This window comes from Rhineura floridana, chromosome 3, assembly GCF_030035675.1.
Source record: "Rhineura floridana isolate rRhiFlo1 chromosome 3, rRhiFlo1.hap2, whole genome shotgun sequence".
NCBI classification, from domain to species: Eukaryota; Metazoa; Chordata; class Lepidosauria; order Squamata; family Rhineuridae; genus Rhineura; species Rhineura floridana.
The window spans coordinates 189,313,789-189,335,874 of NC_084482.1; the positions used below are offsets into that span (position 1 = coordinate 189,313,789).

The 22,086-nt window shown below is 49.1% G+C and overlaps 1 protein-coding gene across 2 annotated transcripts; it reads left to right on the forward strand.

The window, feature by feature from the left end:
* The first annotated feature begins 1,770 nt into the window (after positions 1–1,770).
* Positions 1,771–21,902, forward strand: PRRT3 (proline rich transmembrane protein 3). 2 transcript variants are annotated; one of them, XM_061622093.1, is made up of 5 exons: positions 1,771–2,331; positions 4,747–4,873; positions 6,935–8,259; positions 10,823–10,963; positions 18,119–21,902. In XM_061622093.1, the coding sequence occupies exons 3-5, from the start codon at positions 6,993–6,995 to the stop codon at positions 20,056–20,058; spliced, it is 3,348 nt and encodes a 1,115-aa protein (XP_061478077.1). In that variant the 5' UTR covers positions 1,771–2,331; positions 4,747–4,873; positions 6,935–6,992; the 3' UTR covers positions 20,059–21,902. The 2 variants fall into 2 exon arrangements, with proteins under 2 accessions (XP_061478077.1, XP_061478078.1); XM_061622094.1 differs by lacking the exon at positions 4,747–4,873.
* The last annotated feature ends 184 nt before the right edge of the window (positions 21,903–22,086 follow it).

The following is a 22,086-nucleotide window of genomic DNA, read 5'->3' on the forward strand; positions in this document are numbered from 1 at the left end:
TCAAAAAGCGTTTGACAAGGTACCTCACCAAAGGCTTCTGAGGAAGCTTAGCAGTCATGGAATAAGAGGAGAGGTCCTCTTGTGGATAAGGAATTGGTTAAGAAGCAGAAAGCAGAGAGTAGGAATCAACGGACAGTTCTCCCAATGGAGGGCTGTAGAAAGTGGAGTCCCTCAAGGATCGGTATTGGGACCTGTACTTTTCAACTTGTTCATTAATGACCTAGAATTAGGAGTGAGCAGTGAAGTGGCCAAGTTTGCTGACGACACTAAATTGCTCAGGGTTGTTAAAACAAAAAGGGATTGCGAAGAGCTCCAAAAAGACCTCTCCAAACTGAGTGAATGGGCGGAAAAATGGCAAATGCAATTCAAGATAAACAAGTGTAAAATTATGCATATTGGAGCAAAAAATCTGAATTTCACATATACGCTCATGGGGTCTGAACTGGCGGTGACCGACCAGGAGAGAGACCTCGGGGTTGTAGTGGACAGCACGATGAAAATGTCGACCCAGTGTGCGGCAGCTGTGAAAAAGGCAAATTCCATGCTAGCAATAATTAGGAAAGGTATTGAAAATAAAACAGCCGATATCATAATGCCGTTGTATAAATCTATGGTGCGGCCGCATTTGGAATACTGTGTACAGTTCTGTTCGCCTCATCTCAAGAAGGATATTATAGAGTTGGAAAAGGTTCAGAAGAGGGCAACCAGAATGATCAAGGGGATGGAGCGACTCCCTTACGAGGAAAGGTTGCAGCATTTGGGGCTTTTTAGTTTAGAGAAAAGGCGGGTCAGAGGAGACATGATAGAAGTGTATAAAATTATGCATGGCATTGAGAAAGTGGATAGAGAAAAGTTCTTCTCCCTCTCTCATAATACTAGAACTTGTGGACATTCAAAGAAGCTGAATGTTGGAAGATTCAAGACAGACAAAAGGAAGTACTTCTTTACTCAGCGCATAGTTAAACTATGGAATTTGCTCCCACAAGATGCGGTAATGGCCACCAGCTTGGATGGCTTTAAAAGAAGATTAGACAAATTCATGGAGGACAGGGCTATCAATGGCTACTAGCCGTGATGGCTGTGCTCTGCCACCCTAGTCAGAGGCAGCATGCTTCTGAAAACCAGTTGCCGGAAGCCTCAGGAGGGGAGAGTGTTCTTGCACTGGGGTCCTGCTTGTGGGCTTCCCCCAGGCACCTGGTTGGCCACTGTGAGAACAGGATGCTGGACTAGATGGGCCACTGGCCTGATCCAGCAGGCTCTTCTTATGTTCTTACCACCACAGGCGGCCTTCCAGTCAAGCTCTCCTGGCTAATAAACTTTTCCGGGCTTCCTTTGAGCCACAGTTTCCCGGAGAAAACGTGAAGTGATCGTAAGAAAAGTGCATGCGTGCATGTACAGAGCGCATGCCTCACATGGGAGGAAAAGAGATGACCACCTGAATCTCCTACCTCGTCCCTGTTTTGCTTTTGCGGTCGCAGCCTCCTTTAGTGTGTGTGTGTGGGGGGGGTCTACGAGTTACAGTAGGCAGACACGTGGCCGTGCTCGTGCCTCCTGCCCCCTGTCACCCGCCAAGGGCTTAGGGGGCGGGCAGAGTTGAGGGGGGAGAGAGGAGAGAGAGAGAGAGAGAGAGAGAGAGGCGGGCCTCTCTCCACTCCGGCTTGGTGATTTGAGCCCTATTAGCTGAGCGGCATTTGCCCGGGCCGGCGGAGGCTGCGCTGCTGGCTGCGTCCCCAGCTTGGTGGTGGTGCTGCTGCACGTGACTGTGTAGCCGCCGGTTGCGGCGGCACCTCGGTCTTTTGTCGGGCGCTCTGCACCACCTCGCATCGGGCAAAGTGGAAGAGAACGGTGGAGAAGCCGGTCGAGAGGCGAGACGCCCGCCTCCTCCATCCCTGCTGCAGTCCAGGCGGGCAGGGCACGGATGTTTGGCACGGAGTGCGAATTCTGACACCTCCTCCTCCTTCCACCCTGTGGTTGACCCCCCTCCCCTTTTACCTAATGCACGCTGGCCGGACTCGTCGCTGTTGATGTGCTGGGGGTGGAGCAGCCGACTCCGGCTACCTCAGCGCTGCTGCTGGCAGCGGCCCGGGGAGAGGCCAGGCTGCTGAACCCAGGTCCTTGGTTGGGTGCTTTTGCAGGGTGCTTTTGTCGCCGCTCACGACGATGCTCGGAAGAGCAAAAAGTGCCGCCCAGCTTCTTAGGGGGAGAAAGCATTAACGAAGCTCGTCACTGGGGGCGACTTGAGCAGACGACAAGCGGGAACCTTGGGGAGCATCTAGGGCACCCCCGAGAATGGGGGCAACGACAGGGCAGTAGCGGCAGAAGGATCCGCAGGTAAGAAACCTGCGTATGTTTGTGTGTGTAAGTGTGGACAGTTCCATCCAGGCTTGGGAGGATTTGACGAAAGAGAGCCCCCCCCTCTCGCTGCCACGCATCCGGCGGGAAGGGCGCGCGAGGAGTCTGTAGCCATTCCCTCCTGGCACCTGACAAGCCACTTAATGAGGGACCATTAAGCTAGGACGCCTGGCACACCCTACCCACCGCTGACCTTGGACGCTGAGACACCCTGCCAGCTCTCAGGCTTGGATGCTGTATGAGTAAGCCTTGCATTGCCCACCGCCTTGCCCCACCCCACCCCCGTTGCTCATACCACAGTGCATCCTCCATACTTAAGTGTGCCTGCCCTACCAGAAGAGCTGCGTCTGGATGCTCCTTGACATTCTGCTGTGCCTGCCTTGCCATTTGCTTCCAGACAGAACCATTGGCCACCTAGGCAGTGGGACATAGGAAGCTGCCTTATACCGAACCAGACCATCTAGCTCAGTGTTGTCTGCACTGACTGGCAGTGGCTCTCCTAGATTTCAGGCAGGGATTCCTCCTAGCCCTGCTCGGAGATGCCAGGGATTGAACCTGGGACCTTCTGCATGCAAAACAGATGTTCTGCCGCTGAGCTGTGACCCCTTTCCCCAATGGCATTTCGACTGGGAGCAGGGTAGTAGGTTTGCATGCAGATAGATGTGTGTGGGATGTGCTCCTTGCTTTGGTCTCTGTGCCTTGTGCAGTATTATTGTGTTCTGGAGCTTGTGGGGAGGGGACAAAGGTTTGTTTGGAGGAGGGGCTTGATCCTTGGCTCCTTGGTAAGATGTTATGGGATGGCTATAAGAAGCACAGCATAGGGAGGTGGCTGAATTGTTAGGAGACATAAATGGTGCAGCCTGGTCTTTTTGTTATCATACATCATCAACATAATACTTGTCTCACAGCAAATCAATGAGGTTGGTAGTTATTACTCCCATTTTACAGAGGGGAATAACTGAGGTTGAGAGACAAAGACTTGATTACGGTCAACATCGTGGTTCACTTAAGGATGGGAATTTGGACCCAGATTCAAGTTCAGCTCTCTGGCCCATTGGACCATGCTGCCTCTGTTCCATACCAATGGGTTGTGATTACTAATGGATAGGATGCTGCAGAGTGGTGAAAATCCATTTTGGGACAATGGCTGCATGTACAAGCTGTAACTTTTCCCCAAGCTGTGGTGCTTGGGTTGTCTAGGGGCAGAGGGTGGAAAGCATGGTATTCCAAAAAATGCATCTCTTTGCTGACTGATTTGGGAAAGGTTAAAAGTGCTGCAAGATTCCAGGCTCCAATTGGGGGTGCAGGGCTCGGCTAGCTTGGTCTGAGCATCCCCATCCTCAGGCTGTGTTAGACTGGGAGCCAGAAGTCCAAGGTGAACTTGCACGCGCTGCAGAGAGTAAGTGCACTGCAGGGCTTAGATACCAAGCCCGTGCAGTTCCTGGGGACCAAGCTGTTTTTTGTGGGGTATCTAATAACCTGCATTCTTCGAGGCATGCCTTGGGAGGATGTGCTGTTTTCCGTGCAGCTGTAGATAGTCCCAGATTCCAGTCTGGGCAATTCCAGTCAAATGATCTTAGTGGGAGTGGGAAAGACCTCTGAGGCCCTGGAGAGCTACTGCCAGCCAGGGATAAATGGATCAGGAGCTCCTTATATAACTCTCCATAGGCTTTTGCTATTGTGCCCTGACAACAATGAGCAGAGAAGCCTAATCATAAGGGTTGCTGAATAGTCCTCACCTGCTTGCTCAGTAGCTCCAAAATGATACCACTGGGGAATTTCCACATTGTATCTGAGGGGCAACCCCTTTGCCTTGCCTTTCAGGCTTAGATGCAGCCACAGTTGCAATGGCAAAGCCCGGTGTTAGGATGCTGCTGCTGCTGGGGCTGGCTGCTGCCATCTGGGGCTGGCTGCTGCCATCTGGGGCTGGCTGCTGCCATCTGGGGCTGGCTGCTGCCATCTGGGGCTGGCTGCTGCCATCTGGGGCTGGCTGCTGCCATCTGGGGCTGGCTGCTGCCATCTGGGGCTGGCTGCTGCCATCTGGGGCTGGCTGCTGCCATCTGGGGCTGGCTGCTGCCATCTGGGGCTGGCTGCTGCCATCTGGGGCTGGCTGCTGCCATCTGGGGCTGGCTGCTGCCATCTGGGGCTGGCTGCTGCCATCTGGGGCTGGCTGCTGCCATCTGGGGCTGGCTGCTGCCATCTGTGGCCTCTCCAAAACCGGGACAGGGTGAAGAGGGGATACACAGCTACACCTTTGTGCAGGTGGAACAGCTTCTCAGCATCGGGAGGGAGGAATAGCATGTGCCTGTGACTGCATCCTCATGTTTGCATCCATGTGCCTAGGCACGAGTGTGACCATGCATGATCACAGAAACACTCCATGTTTGCCTGCAGCTCTCCCTACTCTCCATCTTGGCTTTTTGATGTTGTTATATGCCTTCAAGTCGATTATGACTTACAGCGACCCTATGAATCAGCGACCTCCAAGAGCATCTGTCATGAACCACCCTGTTCAGATCTTGTAAGTTCAGGTCTGTGGCTTCCTTTATGGAATCAATCCATCTCTTGTTTGGCCTTCCTCTTTTTCTACTCCCTTCTGTTTTTCCCAGCATTATTGTCTTTTCTAGTGAATCATGTCTTCTCATTATGTGTCCAAAGTATGATAACCTCAGTTTCATCATTTGAGCTTCTAGTGATAGTTCTGGTTTGATTTCTTCTAACATCCAATTGTCTGTCTTTTTCGCTACTTATCTGTTTTCCTGCTCTTGTGTTTTTATTATGACAGTCTCCCAGCTTAACCCTGCAGTGTGGTGCTGATGAATTTGTTGCCAGGCTCACCAGGCCCTTTTCCCTTGGCGTATTATTACCCTTGCCAAAGCTTTGCTTCCTTTCATGACAGGCCCCTTCCCCATCCGCCCCAGCCTCACAATGTCCCTGTGCCACAGGGTGAAGTGTAGGGATGGAAGGATCAGTCAGTTTTGGTTCTCTCACAGTCTCATTTTTCCAGTCTTAAATTTGGTTCTCCGCATTTCTGCAGCAGTTTGTAATTTTTTTTAAAAAAATCCTCATGAAAATTCTTTGGCATATTAGTGCAAATTTCTCCTAGCAGACATATTTTTGTAAATTTTTTACTAATGTCCACATTTTAAGAACATAAGAACATAAGAAGAGCCTGCTGGATCAGGCCAGTGGCCCATCTAGTCCAGCATCCTGTTCTCACAGTGGCCAACCAGGTGCCTGGGGGAAGCCCGCAAGCAGGACCCGAGTGCAAGAACACTCTCCCCTCCTGAGGCTTCCGGCAACTGGTTTTCAGAAGCATGCTGCCTCTGACTAGGGTGTCAGAGCACAGCCATCATGGCTAGTAGCCATTGATAGCCCTGTCCTCCATGAATTTGTCTAATCTTCTTTTAAAGCCATCCAAGCTGGTGGCCATTACTGCATCTTGTGGGAGCAAATTCCACAGTTTAACTATGCGCTGAGTAAAGAAGTACTTCCTTTTGTCTGTCCTGAATCTTCCAACATTCAGCTTCTTTGAATGTCCACGAGTTCTAGTATTATGAGAGAGGGAGAAGAACTTTTCTCTATCCACTTTCTCAATGCCATGCATAATTTTATACACTTCTATCATGTCTCCTCTGACCCGCCTTTTCTCTAAACTAAAAAGCCCCAAATGCTGCAACCTTTCCTCATAAGGGAGTCGCTCCATCCCCTTGATCATTCTGGTTGCCCTCTTCTGAACCTTTTCCAACTCTAGAATATCCTTTTTGAGATGAGGCGACCAGAACTGTACACAGTATTCCAAATGCGGCCGCACCATAGATTTATACAACGGCATTATGATATCGGCTGTTTTATTTTCAATACCTTTCCTAATTATCGCTAGCATGGAATTTGCCTTTTTCACAGCTGCCGCACACTGGATCGACATTTTCATCGTGCTGTCCACTACAACCCTGAGGTCTCTCTCTATGGTCGGTCACCACCAGTTCAGACCCCATGAGCGTATATGTGAAATTCAGATTTTTTGCTCCAATATGCATAATTTTACACTTGTTTATATTGAATTGCATTTGCCATTTTCCCGCCCATTCACTCAGTTTGGAGAGGTCTTTTTGGAGCTCTTCGCAATCCCTTTTTGTTTTAACAACCCTGAACAATTTAGTGTCGTCAGCAAACTTGGCCACTTCACTGCTCACTCCTAATTCTAGGTCATTAATGAACAAGTTGAAAAGTACAGGTCCCAATACCGATCCTTGAGGGACTCCACTTTCTACAGCCCTCCATTGGGAGAACTGTCCGTTGATTCCTACTCTCTGCTTTCTGCTTCTTAACTTTTTGCAAGCTATTTCTGATATCACTGCATTTTCGTATGTTTTCAGTAATATATTCATTTTTATGCACTTTCCCCCCTAATATATGCATTTTTGTAACCATTCTTTGGTTGGAGATCTGCAACACAACATTTGGACAAGTGCAAAGTTCAAAGGATGGCTGTGCTTCAGTTCTCATATTGTTTCAGGAAGTGCAAATTGACAGATTCAGCTTTAACTGCAAACTAAATCAGATTTCTCCCCATCTCTAGGGAAGCGTGAGAAGCTGTGGCAACGTTGGATGCTGAGCTGGGCCACCTCACATCAGTGATGGCTTCCGTGAGGCTTTTCCTTGCCTGGAGCCTGCTCCTGCCTGCGTTGGACCAAGCCTTCCACCTCCCCACCCTTGGCAGCCCCTCCTGGGACCTTCAATCGAGTTCTACCCCAGGGCTGCCTCTGCTGAATGCCCCCTCCCAAGAGCGTCTCCCAAATGAATCACCAGCCCCTTCAGATCCCTTTGCCCGTGACATCTCCAGTGGTGATGGAGAGCCGAGCAGTGAAAACTGGGTTAGGGCCAATCCCACGATCCATCCTGGGATTCCAATACCCCTGATGCCCTTTGATGTTCCTCCAGTGACCCACTCTGGCTCGGGGACACCCACTAGTGATTCTGGAGGAAGCTTAACTCCCCACCTGTACACTGTACAGGGGCTGCCTCAGTCAGGTGACTTCACAGTGGGCTCTTCTGGCATCCAAACAGAACCTGAGGTTACTGGTCATGTAACTTTGGCTTTAAGTGCGGAGCAGGGAAATAACAGGGCCTCTCTTTCAGTGCCTGCCATGGAGACTGTAAGCATAATGGCCTCTGGGACAGCCTCTCTCCCAGCCTCATCCAACACAAAGGCCTCAGACGTAACTGCCTCCCAGGAGAAGACTGTTCACAGCCACCTCCAAGCAGTACTCGGAAATATCTCCACAACAGCCACGCTAAGCCCCAGGCCCATTGTGTCCACCATCCCTTTGGTGATGTTACCTGTTGACAGGTCCCATGTCAAGTGGATGGCAACTGAGGGCCCTGGATTGGGGGGTGATAATTCCATGGGGCAACTGGCAAGCAGGGTTCCAGAGCAGGAGCTACTAGGCAGGAATCAGACTACAGTCAAATATATGGCTTCATACAGGAGCACACAGGTCTATGGTGGCCCACAGGGCCGGGAGGAACTCTCAACCTCTCCTTTTAGACTCACTCAGGCAGCTGGAGACACTCAGAGTCCACTTGGGCCATGGAGGGACACTGTGCACATGGCTTCCACCTCCCAGGCATCCCAGTTAACCAGTACAGCTATTCTGCTGGATAGGAGGGGTCATAGGCTTGCCCCTGTCTCAGCGAGGTCCCCTCCAACAGCCTCAGAGGAGCTCTTCCCAAGCCCTTCCACCCCTTCACCAGTAGGGGGCATGACAGGGACCCCCGAAGGGCCAGTTCCACGTCAAAGAAGCACCCACTGGGGTCTGATTGTTGATACAACACAGCAGCCAGGACGTTGGAACATGGCCAGGACAGAAAAGACTCGCTCCCTTGGCAGCTCGGCCACCCCAGGTAGGTATGGAGTTGCTTCTGTTTTTGGTACAGCCTTAATGGCATCCTCTTCAGTTTCTAGCGAATGGGAAGCGAGTAGGGGGACAAGCTTTGGATGGGGACCATAGGAGAAGAAGCTTACCAGGCTGTGTAGGGAGCAGAAGAGCTGGAGAAGATGCTGGCTCTCAGGAGGCTGCTGAGGGATGGCCTGCGAGGCAACAGACTGAAACGAATGACAGGCAAGGGAAGGGCCGTATCTCAGTGGTAGAGCATCTGCCTTGCATGCAGAAGGTCCCTGGTTTAGTCCCTGGTTTAGTTGGGCTGGGAATGTGACCTTTCTGAAACCCTGGAGAGCTGCTTGCCAGTCAGGGTAGGCAAAAATGAGTCAGATGGACTAATGGTCTGACTCAGTATAAGGCAGCTTCCTATATTCCTAGAGTGGCTACTGGAATACACAACAGAGCATACACACTATTAAAAAAGGAGAGAAACCAACAGGAAAAAGTTATCCAACCTACAGGCCAAACCTACTTCCTGAACAAAAGCTTTCTGCCAGTTCACAACATGCTGCTTTATTATTTTTATAGCAGGTCAGGGAGCAGGACCCTACCCCAGCCCAATGGATTCCAATGGCCATTCAGTAAAACTTTGCTGTGTGGCTGTTTCTGGATCATCCCTAAAGCCACTGTGTAAGCAACCCTATTTCTGGTTTCATACATTCCAGTGGCCATTCAGAAATTCAGTGCATTCCTTTGGCCCTTTGCGAGGCACCAATAACTCAGAAGGTGAATATAGACAGATATGGAGCCAAAATGAGGCCCCTGAGAAACAAAGAAGGGAAATATTAGCATGCTTATGAGAATTACAAGGTTTACAAATACAATTTTTAAAAAATCTTACGGTGGCACTTCCACTACCACCACAGCCCTTTGAGGACTGAGCAAACTCAGAAGTTGTGGAATGGGGAGTGTCAGATTATTTATTTATTTATTTATTTATTTATTTTTAAAACTTATATACCGCCTGACTAACAATAGCTCTCTGGGCGGTGAACATAGATACAATAAAATACAATATAATACAAAAACATCACAATCTAAAATCAAATTTCACAATCTAAAAACAGCAAAGGCTAAAATCAAATTGCAAACATTACAATCATTAACAAAAAAATAAAATGCCTCGGAGTAGAGAAAGGTTTTAACCTGGCGCCGAAAGGATGATAGTGTCAGCGCCAGGCGAACCTCCTCGGGGAGACTATTCCATAGTTCGGGGGCCACCACTGAGAAGGCCCTTGATCTTGTCACCGCCCTCCGGGCCTCCCTATGAGTCGGGACCCAGAGGAGGGCCTTCGTAGCAGATAAGTAAATCGGGTGGACAGGTGAGAGGAATGGAATGGAATATCCTGGAGGAGCCTATAGCTGGCTGGCTGGCATCCCAAGCAGGAGCACTCAATTTGTTCATTCTAGTTGCTATACTTTTGTCATTTTAGTATGAGAGGGAAAAGGAATGTCAATACCGTGGTTGTAATGGCTGGGAATTTGCATGTATGTGTATGTGTGTGAGGGATAGGGGGTGATGTGGCTGTGCTAAGCTCAGCTCTGTACAGAGTATATATAACAGTTCAGAGTGGGATTGAATGAACTGTTTTATTATTATAGTGATGGGGTAGACATTTGGTTGTGATGGAGGATGTATGGAGTGGAAAGGCTGGGAGGAGTGGCAGGGAAGAGTTGGCAGAGGGATACTGCAGCTTTGTTAGGGGTGGGGTTGATGTTATGGGAATAGAGGGGATGTCAGAACTTCTGTTTTGTGAAATATGAGTTTTGTTTGATTTGTGGTTATATTGTTCTGTAAACTGGGTTACAGGTTTTTTTATTAAGCCATCTATGCATTTTGTTAAATAAATAAAAATCAGTCAGTCATTATGATAAGCTATTTCAGATGCTCCTCACAAGCAGAAAAGTAGGATACTAATATTTTAAATATTTTAAAATATTTTAAAATAAAATAACATAAATAGGGTTGTATCCAATGTTAGTCCTACTCAGAGTAGACCTAATAAAATTAGTAGATCCAAATTAGCCATGCCCATTGATTTCAGTGGATCTGCTCTTGAATGCACCCCCTTGTCTTCCTTGAGTAAGGATTCACCTCGTTCTTCTGTCACCTGGAACCGCTGTTGGAATTATTTCTCAAGGGATGTGGGATGACTCTTCTTCATCTCAGAATCCCTTCAGCAGCAGAGGAGTCATTATTAATGTTCAGGTGGAATTTAAAAATGTTCCTGTTTACCCAGACATCTGATGGCTGGAAGATATTGTTCCTGGCAACCTTTAGCTGTGAGGGTATGTGATTATTTGTAGAAATTTAAAATAAAGTGTATTTTAACTTTTTTGTGTTTGCAAGGCTGGACTCCTTTGGGGAGCAAGGGCGGCATACGATGGTGGGGATTCTGGGAGGCAATAGGGCAGCAGTTTGACACAGAACTTGTTGGGGTTTTCCTTTCCTCTGAAATGGTGCAGGTAGAGAGAGACTGTGTAGGTTGCTGGATCTACCCAAGGCCTCTTCCTCTTTTCTTCAGGAATTGGGGAAGCGGTTGATGTTGACCCCCAACGAGTCCGAGGAGCCGTGATTCCTAGGGTCCCTGTCACTTATGTTGGCTCCTCTACTCCTGGTCAGGGTACCTCTGTGGTAAGGAATGGTCCAGGAACCAAGCAGCCAGGTGAGTGAAAACAGCACAGTGAGGATGTTTACTGTGAACGTAAGGAGAACACTGCTAGATCAGACCAAAGGTCCATCTGGTCCAGCATCCTGTGGGCTACCAGAAGCCTCCAAGAATCCCACAAAGAGGGCTTGAAGGCAAGAGCTGTCTTCCACTATTGTTCCCTAACAACTGGTATTTAGAGGTACACTGCTTCTGAACATGGTGGTTCGATTTAGTCCTCATTGCTAATAGATCTCAATAGATCAGTCCCCCCAAATGAATTTGTATTATCCTCATTTAAAGGCATCAAAGCTAGCTAGCTATCGCCATATCTTATGGCAGTGAATTCAGGTATGGAGAACCTGTGGAGGTCCAGATGTCATTGTACTGTTTCAAAATATTCCTCACCCAGCTACTATTTGCAATGTGTGTGTGTGTATTTAAATCATGAATATTGTAATGTGTAGTTTGGCCCTAAACATATATATCTGCTTTTACTCTCCCCCTTCATCTATGCCTTCCCTGTTGAAATTTAGGGTTGTATTATATTCAAAGTAGGATCTGTTGAAATCAGTGGACTTAAATAAATCATGGCTAACTTAAGTCCATTGATTTCAGTGGGTCTACTCAGTGCAACCCAGTGCATGTCTACTCAGAAGTAAGCTCCATTGGGTTCAGTGGGACTTACTCCAAGTTAAGTGTGTATTGCATTGCAGCCTTAGTCAGCTGCAACCCTATGAACATTGGGTTGTATTCAGCTGTCCTACTTAGAGCAGACCCATTGAAATTAATAAACCTCAGTTAGTCATGTCTATTAACTTCAGTGGGTATACTCTTGAGTAGGACTAGCACTGAACACCCACTTCCTTGAGAGTAAGTTCCATTGAACTCAATGAGATTTACTTTGAGTTCATAGGGCTGCACTGTTATACTGTCCTCAGGGCAAATACTTGCCTCTTTTTTGCTTATATTACTCTGTAAAGCACTGTGCAGATTGTCCATGTTCTATAAATAATACATTGTAATAAAAGATTGGGAATATTATTGAAGCAGCTGGATTACATTACTATTGGGCTTTAGTTTCAAAAGCAGATTTTAAATTTGCCATGGTTGCAATTATGTTGAATGGACTAGCATTATTTATTATTACATTGCATAATTCATTCTGCTTCTGCTAGATTGGGGGAGGGACAATGAGTTATACAGGGCACTAAGTGGGAATCAAAATGACTGAGTAGTCTAAGCCCAAGGCACCAGACTCAAGGCTTCGACATTTCCTTCACCAGTTGTCCTGGTCCCTGAATGGAGACATGGATTCAAATTCCATTTCTGACACAGCTCAGCGGTAGTGCACAGGGCTGGCGCCAGAGGGCGGCCAGGTTGGGTCCTGGCTGAGGGCCCTTGTGGCCCAGAGGGGCTCCTGAGGGTGGGAGAGTAGAGCTCCTGTCCTGCAGCAGCATTGGCTCCCGACCCTGCCATGGATCGCAGAGAGGGAGCTCCCAGGCACCCCCCTCCCTATCCAGATAGTGTGCGGGCTTCAGTAAGCTTGCACACATGCCCCACCTACCGTTCCTATAGTTGTGAATGCCATGTGCGCTGCAAGCGCATGCTTGTCATCAACCAAGATGGCGGTGGGGATGCCAGCCCCTTAGGGAAGCCCTGCTGACATCTTGGTTGATGGCAGGCATGTGCACACAGCACATACGTCATTTGTGTGAGACTATGTGGTGCGAGAGGTAGGTGGGGTGTGTGCATGCTGCAGACCTGGGTCAGGCTGGTGCCCCAGGGCCCAGTCATGCCTGGCACCAGCCCTGATAGAACACCTGCTTTGAACGCAAAAAGTCCCAGGCTTAGTCCAGGAGTGGCTAACCTGTGGTTTTCAAGGTGCTCTTGGGCTCTTGTCCTTTGTTGTTCCCCAGTAGCTTGGTAAGTGCCTTCTGACCTGGGGGTCTCATCTTCCAGCACTATCTCGTGTTGCATTTTGGATACTCTGTTCATAGGGTTTTCATGGTAAGTGGTATTCAGAGGTGGTTTACCACTGCCTTCCTCTGAGTTTGGATGCATCTTAGTCTGGTGTCTCAGCTTTGACCGTTCCGCCTTGGGTGCCCCTGCTAGGAGTCTAGCCTCTTGGTCTAGACTCCTGACGGCATTGCTCTCAGCTTCTTCAACACTCTTATCCTAGAGGGGGGTTCTAACTCCTATCAGCCCCAACCAGCCTGACCAATGGTCTGGAATGATGGGAGTTGTAGTCCAGCAGCATCTGGAGGGCCACAGGTTAGCCACCCCAGGTTTAGTCCCTGACAACATTCAGATTAGAGGACTAGAGGGGGCCCAGCTCTACAATCTTTTGTACTTTGCAATACCCCCCCCCCAAAGATTATGGGTGAGAGGATATGACTTGAGTAAAATGGAGGCAAGGATCAGGATGGAGTGTGTAGATTTCATTGAGGGCACCAAATCTTCCTCACCATAACTCAAGCCCTGGTCTATGGCACATCCAATTAAAAGGATCTCTGGTAGCAGAGAAAACTTTCATGGTCGGCAGAGGGGGCCCTCTTGGTAGTTCTTCCACCCTTAGAAGTTGGATGGGTGGGGGGCCACTCACCCCACCCCTCCATCCCCTGTCCACCCCACCCTTCCATCCTGTCCACCCCATTCCTCTGCTTTGCTGATCTACTCATACTTGGAGGTTTGCTGCTAGGTTGTGGAATTCCCTCTGCACAGAGGTGAGCCTGGCACCTTCATTCTATAGTTTCTGCCATATGCTGAAAGCACACCTCTTTACTCTGGCCTTTGGCACCTGAGATACTGGTTTTCAGGACCCACCCTATTCCAGTGACTGTAATTTGTTTTAAACTGTTTTTAATGTTGAATGTTAAATTGTTATAACCTGTCCTGGGACCTGCTGTTGAAGGGTGGTTTGTTAATAACTGTAATAACAAACGTCGAGATGGGGCAACCTGTGCCTCTCCAGATATTGTTGGACTAACGCCCATCAGCCCTAGCCAGCAGAGCTAATGGTCAGAGATCTATAGTCCAAAGAAACCTGGAGGCCCACAGGTTCCCCCATTCCTGAAGTGGATGGTACAGGGCTAAGTAAATAGGCCAGTGGTCTATCTCAGCAGAATGTATCTTTGAATGTAGGAAGCTTTTCCCCCTCTCCATTATATGTTCAAACCCTGCCTTCAGCCCATTCAGCCCACCATCCTCTGGCATTTGAGCTTTCATCTGGGACTGCACTTTCAACAATATCTTTGCAACCATCAAGGGAGGGAAATGTACTTTAAAAAAAAGCAACAACAAAAAAAGTGGAGATTCAGCGTAAGCTGGATTCTGCCGCCAGTACCACATTCTGCAGTTTTCCTAAGCGCTGCAGAACCGGGGCAAGCAAAACCACAGCTCTACTGGCACCGTGTGCAACTTGGCTGGCTGGCTGGCTTGAGCCACCTGGAACGATTTGCTTTGAAAACTCCTTTGTGTTTGGTGTACTTGTTTTTTGCTAATGACGTGTAGTCTGGATGGCACAGTTTGACAATGGAGAGGTTAGAGAGGCAATAGTCTTTCCTTTGGACAGTGAATTGGCCTACATGAACTCCAGCTCTGTATCTTTATGGATGTCAAGTCCTGGGTTCGAGATCATGATCACCAGTCCCACCAGAATGGAAGTGCTCATGAGGGAACCTTCGATTGCATTAAAAAAAGAGCAAGGCACTGAAACCCACCCAGATTTATACCATGTAGGAAGTTCAGGGACATGGCAACAAGGCATTCCCACTGTGCTGGACAGACACCTAGGAGCCCCACTATACCAAGGAACAAAGGCTATCATCCAAGCCATCCAGAGTTTGTTTGTTTTTTAACTCTGCTCCAGATGCACAAAAGGGATTTTGATGGGCTGACAAGGAGCAAGAATGACGTGCGAGGGACCCAGTTGTGCCCTAAAAAGATTGTTTCATAGACAGCAGGGGGTGCTGGTTATATTGAGCTTGGTGCCATTTCCAATCAGGATAATCTCCGAACCTGATTAGCACTAATTACGCAGGCCTGGCTGCCCCACACCACTTGCTAACCATTCCTTCCCAGTGAATATCTCTGTGAAGACAAAGCAGCATGAATGCCAGCCCAGAGAGGACCTGTGCCCAGGTTAACTCCTCCATGGCCAGCCGGAGCTACTTGGTCCCTTTGGGTGAGCCTTGGATCCCTGGATCTAAATGTGTTATGGGAGAGAATCACAGAAGTTGCTCCCTTCTCCTAGGGAAGGGGCTGTGGCTCAGTGATAGAGCACCTGTTCTGCATGCAGAAGGTCTCGGGTTCAAGCCCCAGCATCTCCAGATAGGAATGGGAGAGAAACCTGTCTGGAACCCCGGAGAGCCACTGCCAGCCAGTATAGAGAATACTGGGCTAGATGGACCTATGGCCTGACCCAGAATAAGGCAGCTTTTTATGTTCCCACCTCCCCTTAACTCATCCTGCTTTCTTTCCCTTGCCTTCGTCTCAGAAGAAGAGCACAATAGTAGGCCACACTTTCCCCTGAGGCCAGGGCAATCCAGCACCATCCCCCATCTTTTCTTTTTGCAAGGCAATTTCTACTTTGATACAGAGCTTTCTCACCCCACCCATACCCCCTCCATCCCCTGTCCACCCCATTCCTCTGCTTTGCTGATCCACTCATACTTGGAGCCCTGATCCGTCACAACAGGTTGTGGAGTAGATGGCAGGGAATGGAAGAAGAAGCTGCAGCCACCTTGTTTCCTGCTGCATCGGAAGGTTTAAAAGTATATGAACGTCCTCCAGATTGCAACCTGGCATCCACCCCAAAAGGTGGTTCAGATTCATCAGCTCCAGAAATAGGGTGGATACATTTCGTACTTTTAATAGTTTGAGTTGAACTATTGCATTCGTCATTTCCAGAGCCTTAGATTATCCCCTCCATACTACGTTTGTCCTAGTGCTTCTTTAAATGTAAATGTCCTGCCTTCAAGTCGATTCTGACTTATGGCGACCCTATGAATAGGGTGTTCATGAGGCTGAGAGGCAGTGACTGGCCCAAGGTCACCCAGTGAGCTTCATGGCTATGTGGGGGCTTGAACCAGGTCGTAGTCCAACACCTTAACCACTACACCACACTGGCTCTCAGTGCTTCTTTAAACATCCCTTATTTCAGTATTTCCACTATGCTCAGCATAACTCTGTAAAACAGATGTACCTCAGGAACATATGATACTGTCTTATACAGTGGTCCATCTAGCTCAGTATTGTCTAGAGACTGTCTGGCAGCGGCTCTCCAGGGATCCAGACAGGATTCCCTCCCAGCCTTACCTGAAGGTGCTGGGGATTGAATCTGGGACCTTCTGCATGCAAAGCAGATGCTCTTACCATGGAGCTTTGGCCCTTCCCTACTATAGCCATATAGTATGTCAGTAGCTTACAATCGTATGCTTCCCTGCATGTAGCCTGGCCTGAAGCTTTTTCACTTTCCTCCTGCATGTCTGGAAAAAACACCCTGATCTGCAGCCTCCCTGGAGCCCTAGACTATATCCTCAGTGGTAATCTCTTTGTTTACCTTACTTTACCAGTTCTGCATGTTCAGCCTTCCTTTATCATCTCCAGCCCTGCCCTGCCCCTGCCTGGCCTGATCTTCAGTTATTACAAGTGGGACCTGCCACAAAATGTTGCGATGTGGAGTACTCCCATTTAGTGTGCCAGCCAGCCACACACTTTTCCTGGACACTCCATTCCATTTCATCCCAATCAAGTTTTCAGTTTTTCACTCCAGCAGTGAGTCAGCATTTATGGCCATTGAGCATGCTCAGTCCTCATTGGCTGTTTTGGGAGTTTACCTCCCCTCTCCCCCTTAGGGTTATTTTCCCTAAAGTTGTTTTGTACATTTGCAAACTTTGGGGCTCCCCCGAGCCCACTCACACCTCCTCCTTGTGGTTATCATTGCAGCACTTCCTGTTTTTCTGTCCTTCCTGTCTCTTTCTCTCTCTCTCACTCACTCTGCTGAATCTTGCCAGGTGGCAGGGCAGTGGAGAAGGAGGGCACCTGCTGTTTGGCAGACCCTGGAGCAGATGGCAGAGGAAGCTGCTCTCACCTCAGGTTCAGGAGAGGAGTATTCATGTCAGAGCCACTGCAGTCACCCCCTTTCTCTTCCCCTCCAGCATAGATGGCTCAGTGACAGAGCTCATATTTTGCATGCTGAAGGCCTCAGCTCCAATCCCTGGCATGTCTAGTACTTAAAACATCTCAAAGATCTCTCTCTGTCCAAGTTCTGAGGTAAACTGCTGTCAGCCAGTGGGAGTAGCAAGACCAGTAATTCCCAAACTGTGTGTCCTTAGAGAACAATTAAAGTCTTTTAAGTAGAGATCTTTCCCAGTCTGCATATTAATTTGACTTGTTTTAAATATGCTTTTCTTGTTTTATCACTTGTTATTTGCCGTCCTGGGCTCATTTGGGAGAAAGGGTGGGATATAAATTTAATTAGTAGTAGTTGTGTTGGTGGTGGTGGTGATGATAATAATATGCTAAAATAAATAAATCAATTAAATACTCTTGGGAACACAAAGTAGGATTTAATGGCATTGGGAAGGGGAGGAGGATGATTAGGGAAGGGTCCAAGTGTTGTGAGTAATCTGTGCTTTTTTAAAAAAAACCTGCAACACATTCTGAAGCCAAATTATGTGCATTATGTGCACATCATGCACAGTTGCATTTTTTGCTATTTTTACATCATATAATCTGCTTTTATGAGCCCTGGGGTGGGGGAGGGGATGAATTGTGCAAGACATTGAAGCTGTTCCAACACTGGAAATCTTATTTCGATCTTCCCCTGCCCCATTCCTCCAGCTTCTGAGATTTCATGATCATTTGTTGTCTGTGTGCTTTCAGATATATTGGAAAGTGGGAAGCTCCTAACCATGATCTTCGCAACCATAAGACATGTAAACTTCTCCTCCTTTTTTATTATTTTAAAAAATGAAAATGTAGATTCTGGATAAAGCCAGATGTGTGTATATCATAAGAGTTATTTAATAAACAAGCAGAAATTCAGGTTTTGCGCCAAGTATGTCCCATGTCTTCCAAAAATGGCTATATTTACACATTCTGGTCTTGGCTTTTCTGGGACTTTTTTCCTGGCCCTGACCACCCTCATGCCTCTTTTTTTATTTACAGATGCAGCTCGGACCCGTCCTCCTGGGCAGAGTGGCACCACCACTTCCACCCACCTTCTGGCTACTCCTCGTCGTGGCCTGATCCGAGTCACCACGCAAAGAGTCCTGCAGCACCCCCAGCTGGCCCACCCTGAGTCCAGCCTGCCCGCCCTGCTCCCTGCCTCCAGCCCACCCTGCCCACGCCCCGGCAGCACCTGCAGCCAGTTGCTGCCTAACCAGACCTTACTGCTCTGGGGGGACCTTGAGCGCACGCTGAGCTTTGCCTGGGCACTCCACGTCTACGGCTCCGGTATGCTCTTTTTGCTTCTGAGCCTGCTGAGCTTGGCCTGCCTGGGGGGCTCCCTTGCCTTGCGAGTGCCACACCTCCCTTATGTCGTGGCCACCACTGCCCTGCTGCTGGCATTTGGGCTGCTGCGGGCCACCTTCTTCCTGGCCGATCCGTATGGGGCACGAGGCCGGCTCTCTGCCCATGCTGTGCGGGTGCTGTACACAGCACCCTTCCCCCTGCTGCTCACCACCTTTGCAGTGTTCCTGCTCCGCCTCTTCCATCAGGCCCGCCTACAGGTTTTGCCCCCAAAGTGGCGGAGCCTGCCTCTTTGGGTCGTGCTGGGGTCCATCCAGAGCGCCGCCCTCTTGGGGGCTGACTGGTTCTCCCCTCCTCTGCACTCTGCCGTGCCAGTGGGGCTGCACATGCTTTCCTGCGCCATTGGTATGTCCCTCCTGCCATCCATGGTGTTTGTATACTGGCAGCTACGGCGCAGCGTGGCAGCGGCCGAGGACGCCCCAGAGCCAGGCGTGTGGAGTGGGGCATGGTTGCTGCTGGCAAGCAGTGGGCTGGTGCTGCCCTGCTGTGGACTCCAGTTCTATGGAGTGCTGTGGCTCACAGGACTGCTAGGCCAGCTGGACAAGTTTACTTGGGGCTGGTGGTTTGTGCAGTTTTGGTTCCGGATTGTCGAGCTGGTGCTCTCATTCACCCTGGTCTCCCTAGCTTGGCAGGCCCTTTGCCAGCGTTACGGGTCTCCCGAACACTCCTGCTGGGCCAAGCTCATGCGCTACTTCTGCACCTACCGCAAGGCCGAGGTGCCAGAATATCCCAACAACTGTTACGATTGGAGTGGTGGCCTCCTAGAGAAAGTCCCCAATAATGACATCAGTAAGAACCTGATCCGAAACCCCCCTGGCAGTGGGCGGCTCTGGGTGCTCAAGGATAGCAACGAGTTGCGGGTAGCAGCCGGCCAAGGTTCCAGCCCATCGCCGGTGCACCCTGTCTATAGCCCCAAGTGTCCCAATGCAGCAGCAGTCACCGCCATGGGCCGCTCCTATACCAGCATCTGCTTTGAGCGGGATTCAGTGCTCTCCCTGGCTGAGCTGGAGTTCCGGCCCCCGTCGCCCATCAACCTGAGCCGTAGCATCGATGAGGCTCTCTTCCGCGAGCACTTGGTGCGTGACTCCATTTTCCTGCGCTCCAGCCTGCACTTCCCTTCCCGCTTGGCCCACCAAGACTCTTGCTCTTCGCTGCGTGGCGACTGCTCTATGCTCTCCCACACTGCTCAGCCCTTGCTGGCCCAGCCACGCCGCAACAGCGACCCCGACTGCCTGTACAGCTTAGCCCGGGCCAGCTCCATGGGTGACCTCACCACACAGAGCCGGGGCCTGGCCAGCGAGCCGCCGACAGACACTTCCTTCGACAGCTTCTCCCGCACCTCCTTTTCCCGGGCCTCTCTCAAGATCAGTTGGAACCCCTGGCGCCATGGCCTGTCCTCGCCGGAGAGCCTGCCCCCAGAGGAGCTGCCCAGCCAGGCCCAGCTACTGCCTGATGAACTGCCCGCAGCCCCATCCAGCAGCGCTCCAAACTCCGAGGGTGAGGCCCGGAAGAGTTTCTTGGCCCTCAGCAAGCAGGTGGATTCCCGCAGCCTCTCAAGCGACACTATTGAACTGTGAGACCGGGTGGTGGTTCCACCTACCTGCACTCCCGAAGGCAGCAGCCTGGTTGTCAGCCGAGGGGAAAGACTGTGGAGCTGACTTGTTGCAAAGCCAGGGCCAGGAAGACTTCAGTTGCCTTTTAAAACGTCATGGGACTTCTTGTGCCCCAGCTTGGCCTACTACAAGCCATTCACATAATGGCCCCAACTACAGTGCTGGGCTCCTCCTCCAGCGTCAACCACATAATAACTAGTACCAGCCATCCACTCTGTGTCAGTCACACACCTGGCACAAGCCAGTCACCTGTGCTCATTATGTTCTGTAGTGCCAGCCACACCCAAGCGCCCACTCCCGATTTTCTGAACTCACCTCTGCTTTCCACATGTGGTTTACGGGACCAAGAGGCAGGCAGATATCTGGAAATTTTCTAGTCACAGCAAAGATGCTGTGTGGGGAGAGGGATGGGGCGGGGGCATCACCATTCTCACAGGCAGCTGGAATGGCACTTTCTTCAGTCAAGCCTCCAGTGCAAACAGGGCCAACCTGCAGTTACTGTTTGTGGCAGTGTCCCCCATTGTGCCATAGAAAGATGCCCTTGAAGACGAGGCTGGGAAGGAGCAGTGTAGGGCTTACCAGGGACTACTATTGTGATGGGCCCCCAAGTGTAGCAGCAATCCTGCAACAGGAACAATGCAGTAGCCTGTAGTTCACTGGTAGAATATATGCTTTGCATGCAGACAATCCCAAATTTATTCTCCAGCATCTCCCACTTAAAGGGATCTTGGGGAAGAAGACTGGGAAAGGATTTCTGCCGGAAAGAGACCATCTAAAAGCAATACCAGTCAGAGTAGATACTACTGGACTCAATGGAGCAATAGCCTGAATCAGTATATGCTTCATAGTGAATCTGTGAATCGTTTGCAGAGTTGAAGTTTCTGGCTGAACACCCATAGCCCAAACTGTGGTGACGCATTCAGATTGTGGTAAACTTAGTCCAAACCTATACATGTGTACTCAGAAATAACATCCTCCCCCCATTGAGTTTCATGAGACTTACTCCCAGGTAAGTATAGGACTGCAGTCTTAACCCTAACTTTTCTAAAAGAGAGAATAAGTTATTATTATTTATTAAATTTATATCCCACCCTTTCTCCCAGTAGGAGCCCAGGGTGGCAAACAAAAACACTAAAACACTCTAAAACATCATAAAAACATACATTAAAATATATTAAAGCAAAACATCTTTAAAAACATCTTTAAAAAGCTTTAAAAACATCTTAAAAAGCAATTCCAACCCAGACGCAGACTGGGATAAGGTCTCTACTTAAAAGGCTTGTTGAAAGAGGAAGGTTTCTAGATCTCATGACTGCAGTGGAAAATGTGAATCCATGCAGCTAGTTTCTCCTCAGTTATCAAAACTAGAAGTGAACACACACTCTCCTGCGAGACACATGACTGGGTTACGCTTCAAGATACTAGAATTTGAGGCTTGCTTTTTCTTTTTTCTTTTTAGCTTTTCAAAGCTCCTTATCTTCTTTCATGGCCCTCTGACCATGCATCATCTAGAATATATGCAATCATGTTCCCTGCTCCTTGTGTCTTTTTTTTTTAAATCAAAATCCTAAATTTGCCAGGATTCAGTTGAAACTGGGTCTATTATTGGGGGGAGGGGGAGGATGCAAGTTGCAGTTGCAAAATGGAGTTCAAATTAAAGTGAGAATGCTGTTTTGTCAGATTAGATCGCCTTCTAATAGCACAAATTGTACTTGCCTGGTAACTTACCTCTCCCTTGCCAGTGGTACAGGGAATGAAAGGATCAGACTGTCTAGATTTCAGGTTGGACAGGAGCACTGTTGAATGTTATGTGGTCTGTTTGTGCCAAAATAAAATAAAATAAACCACCTGACAGAGAATGTTATCCTGGCTTCAGATCAGGTTGTTGCCCATTTCTGTGGGGAAGGGAGGGGTTACACAGCACCCCTACTTTGCATTGTAGAGTGAAGCATGTGAGGATGGAATTCTGAATGGCCCACATCAGAAATACAC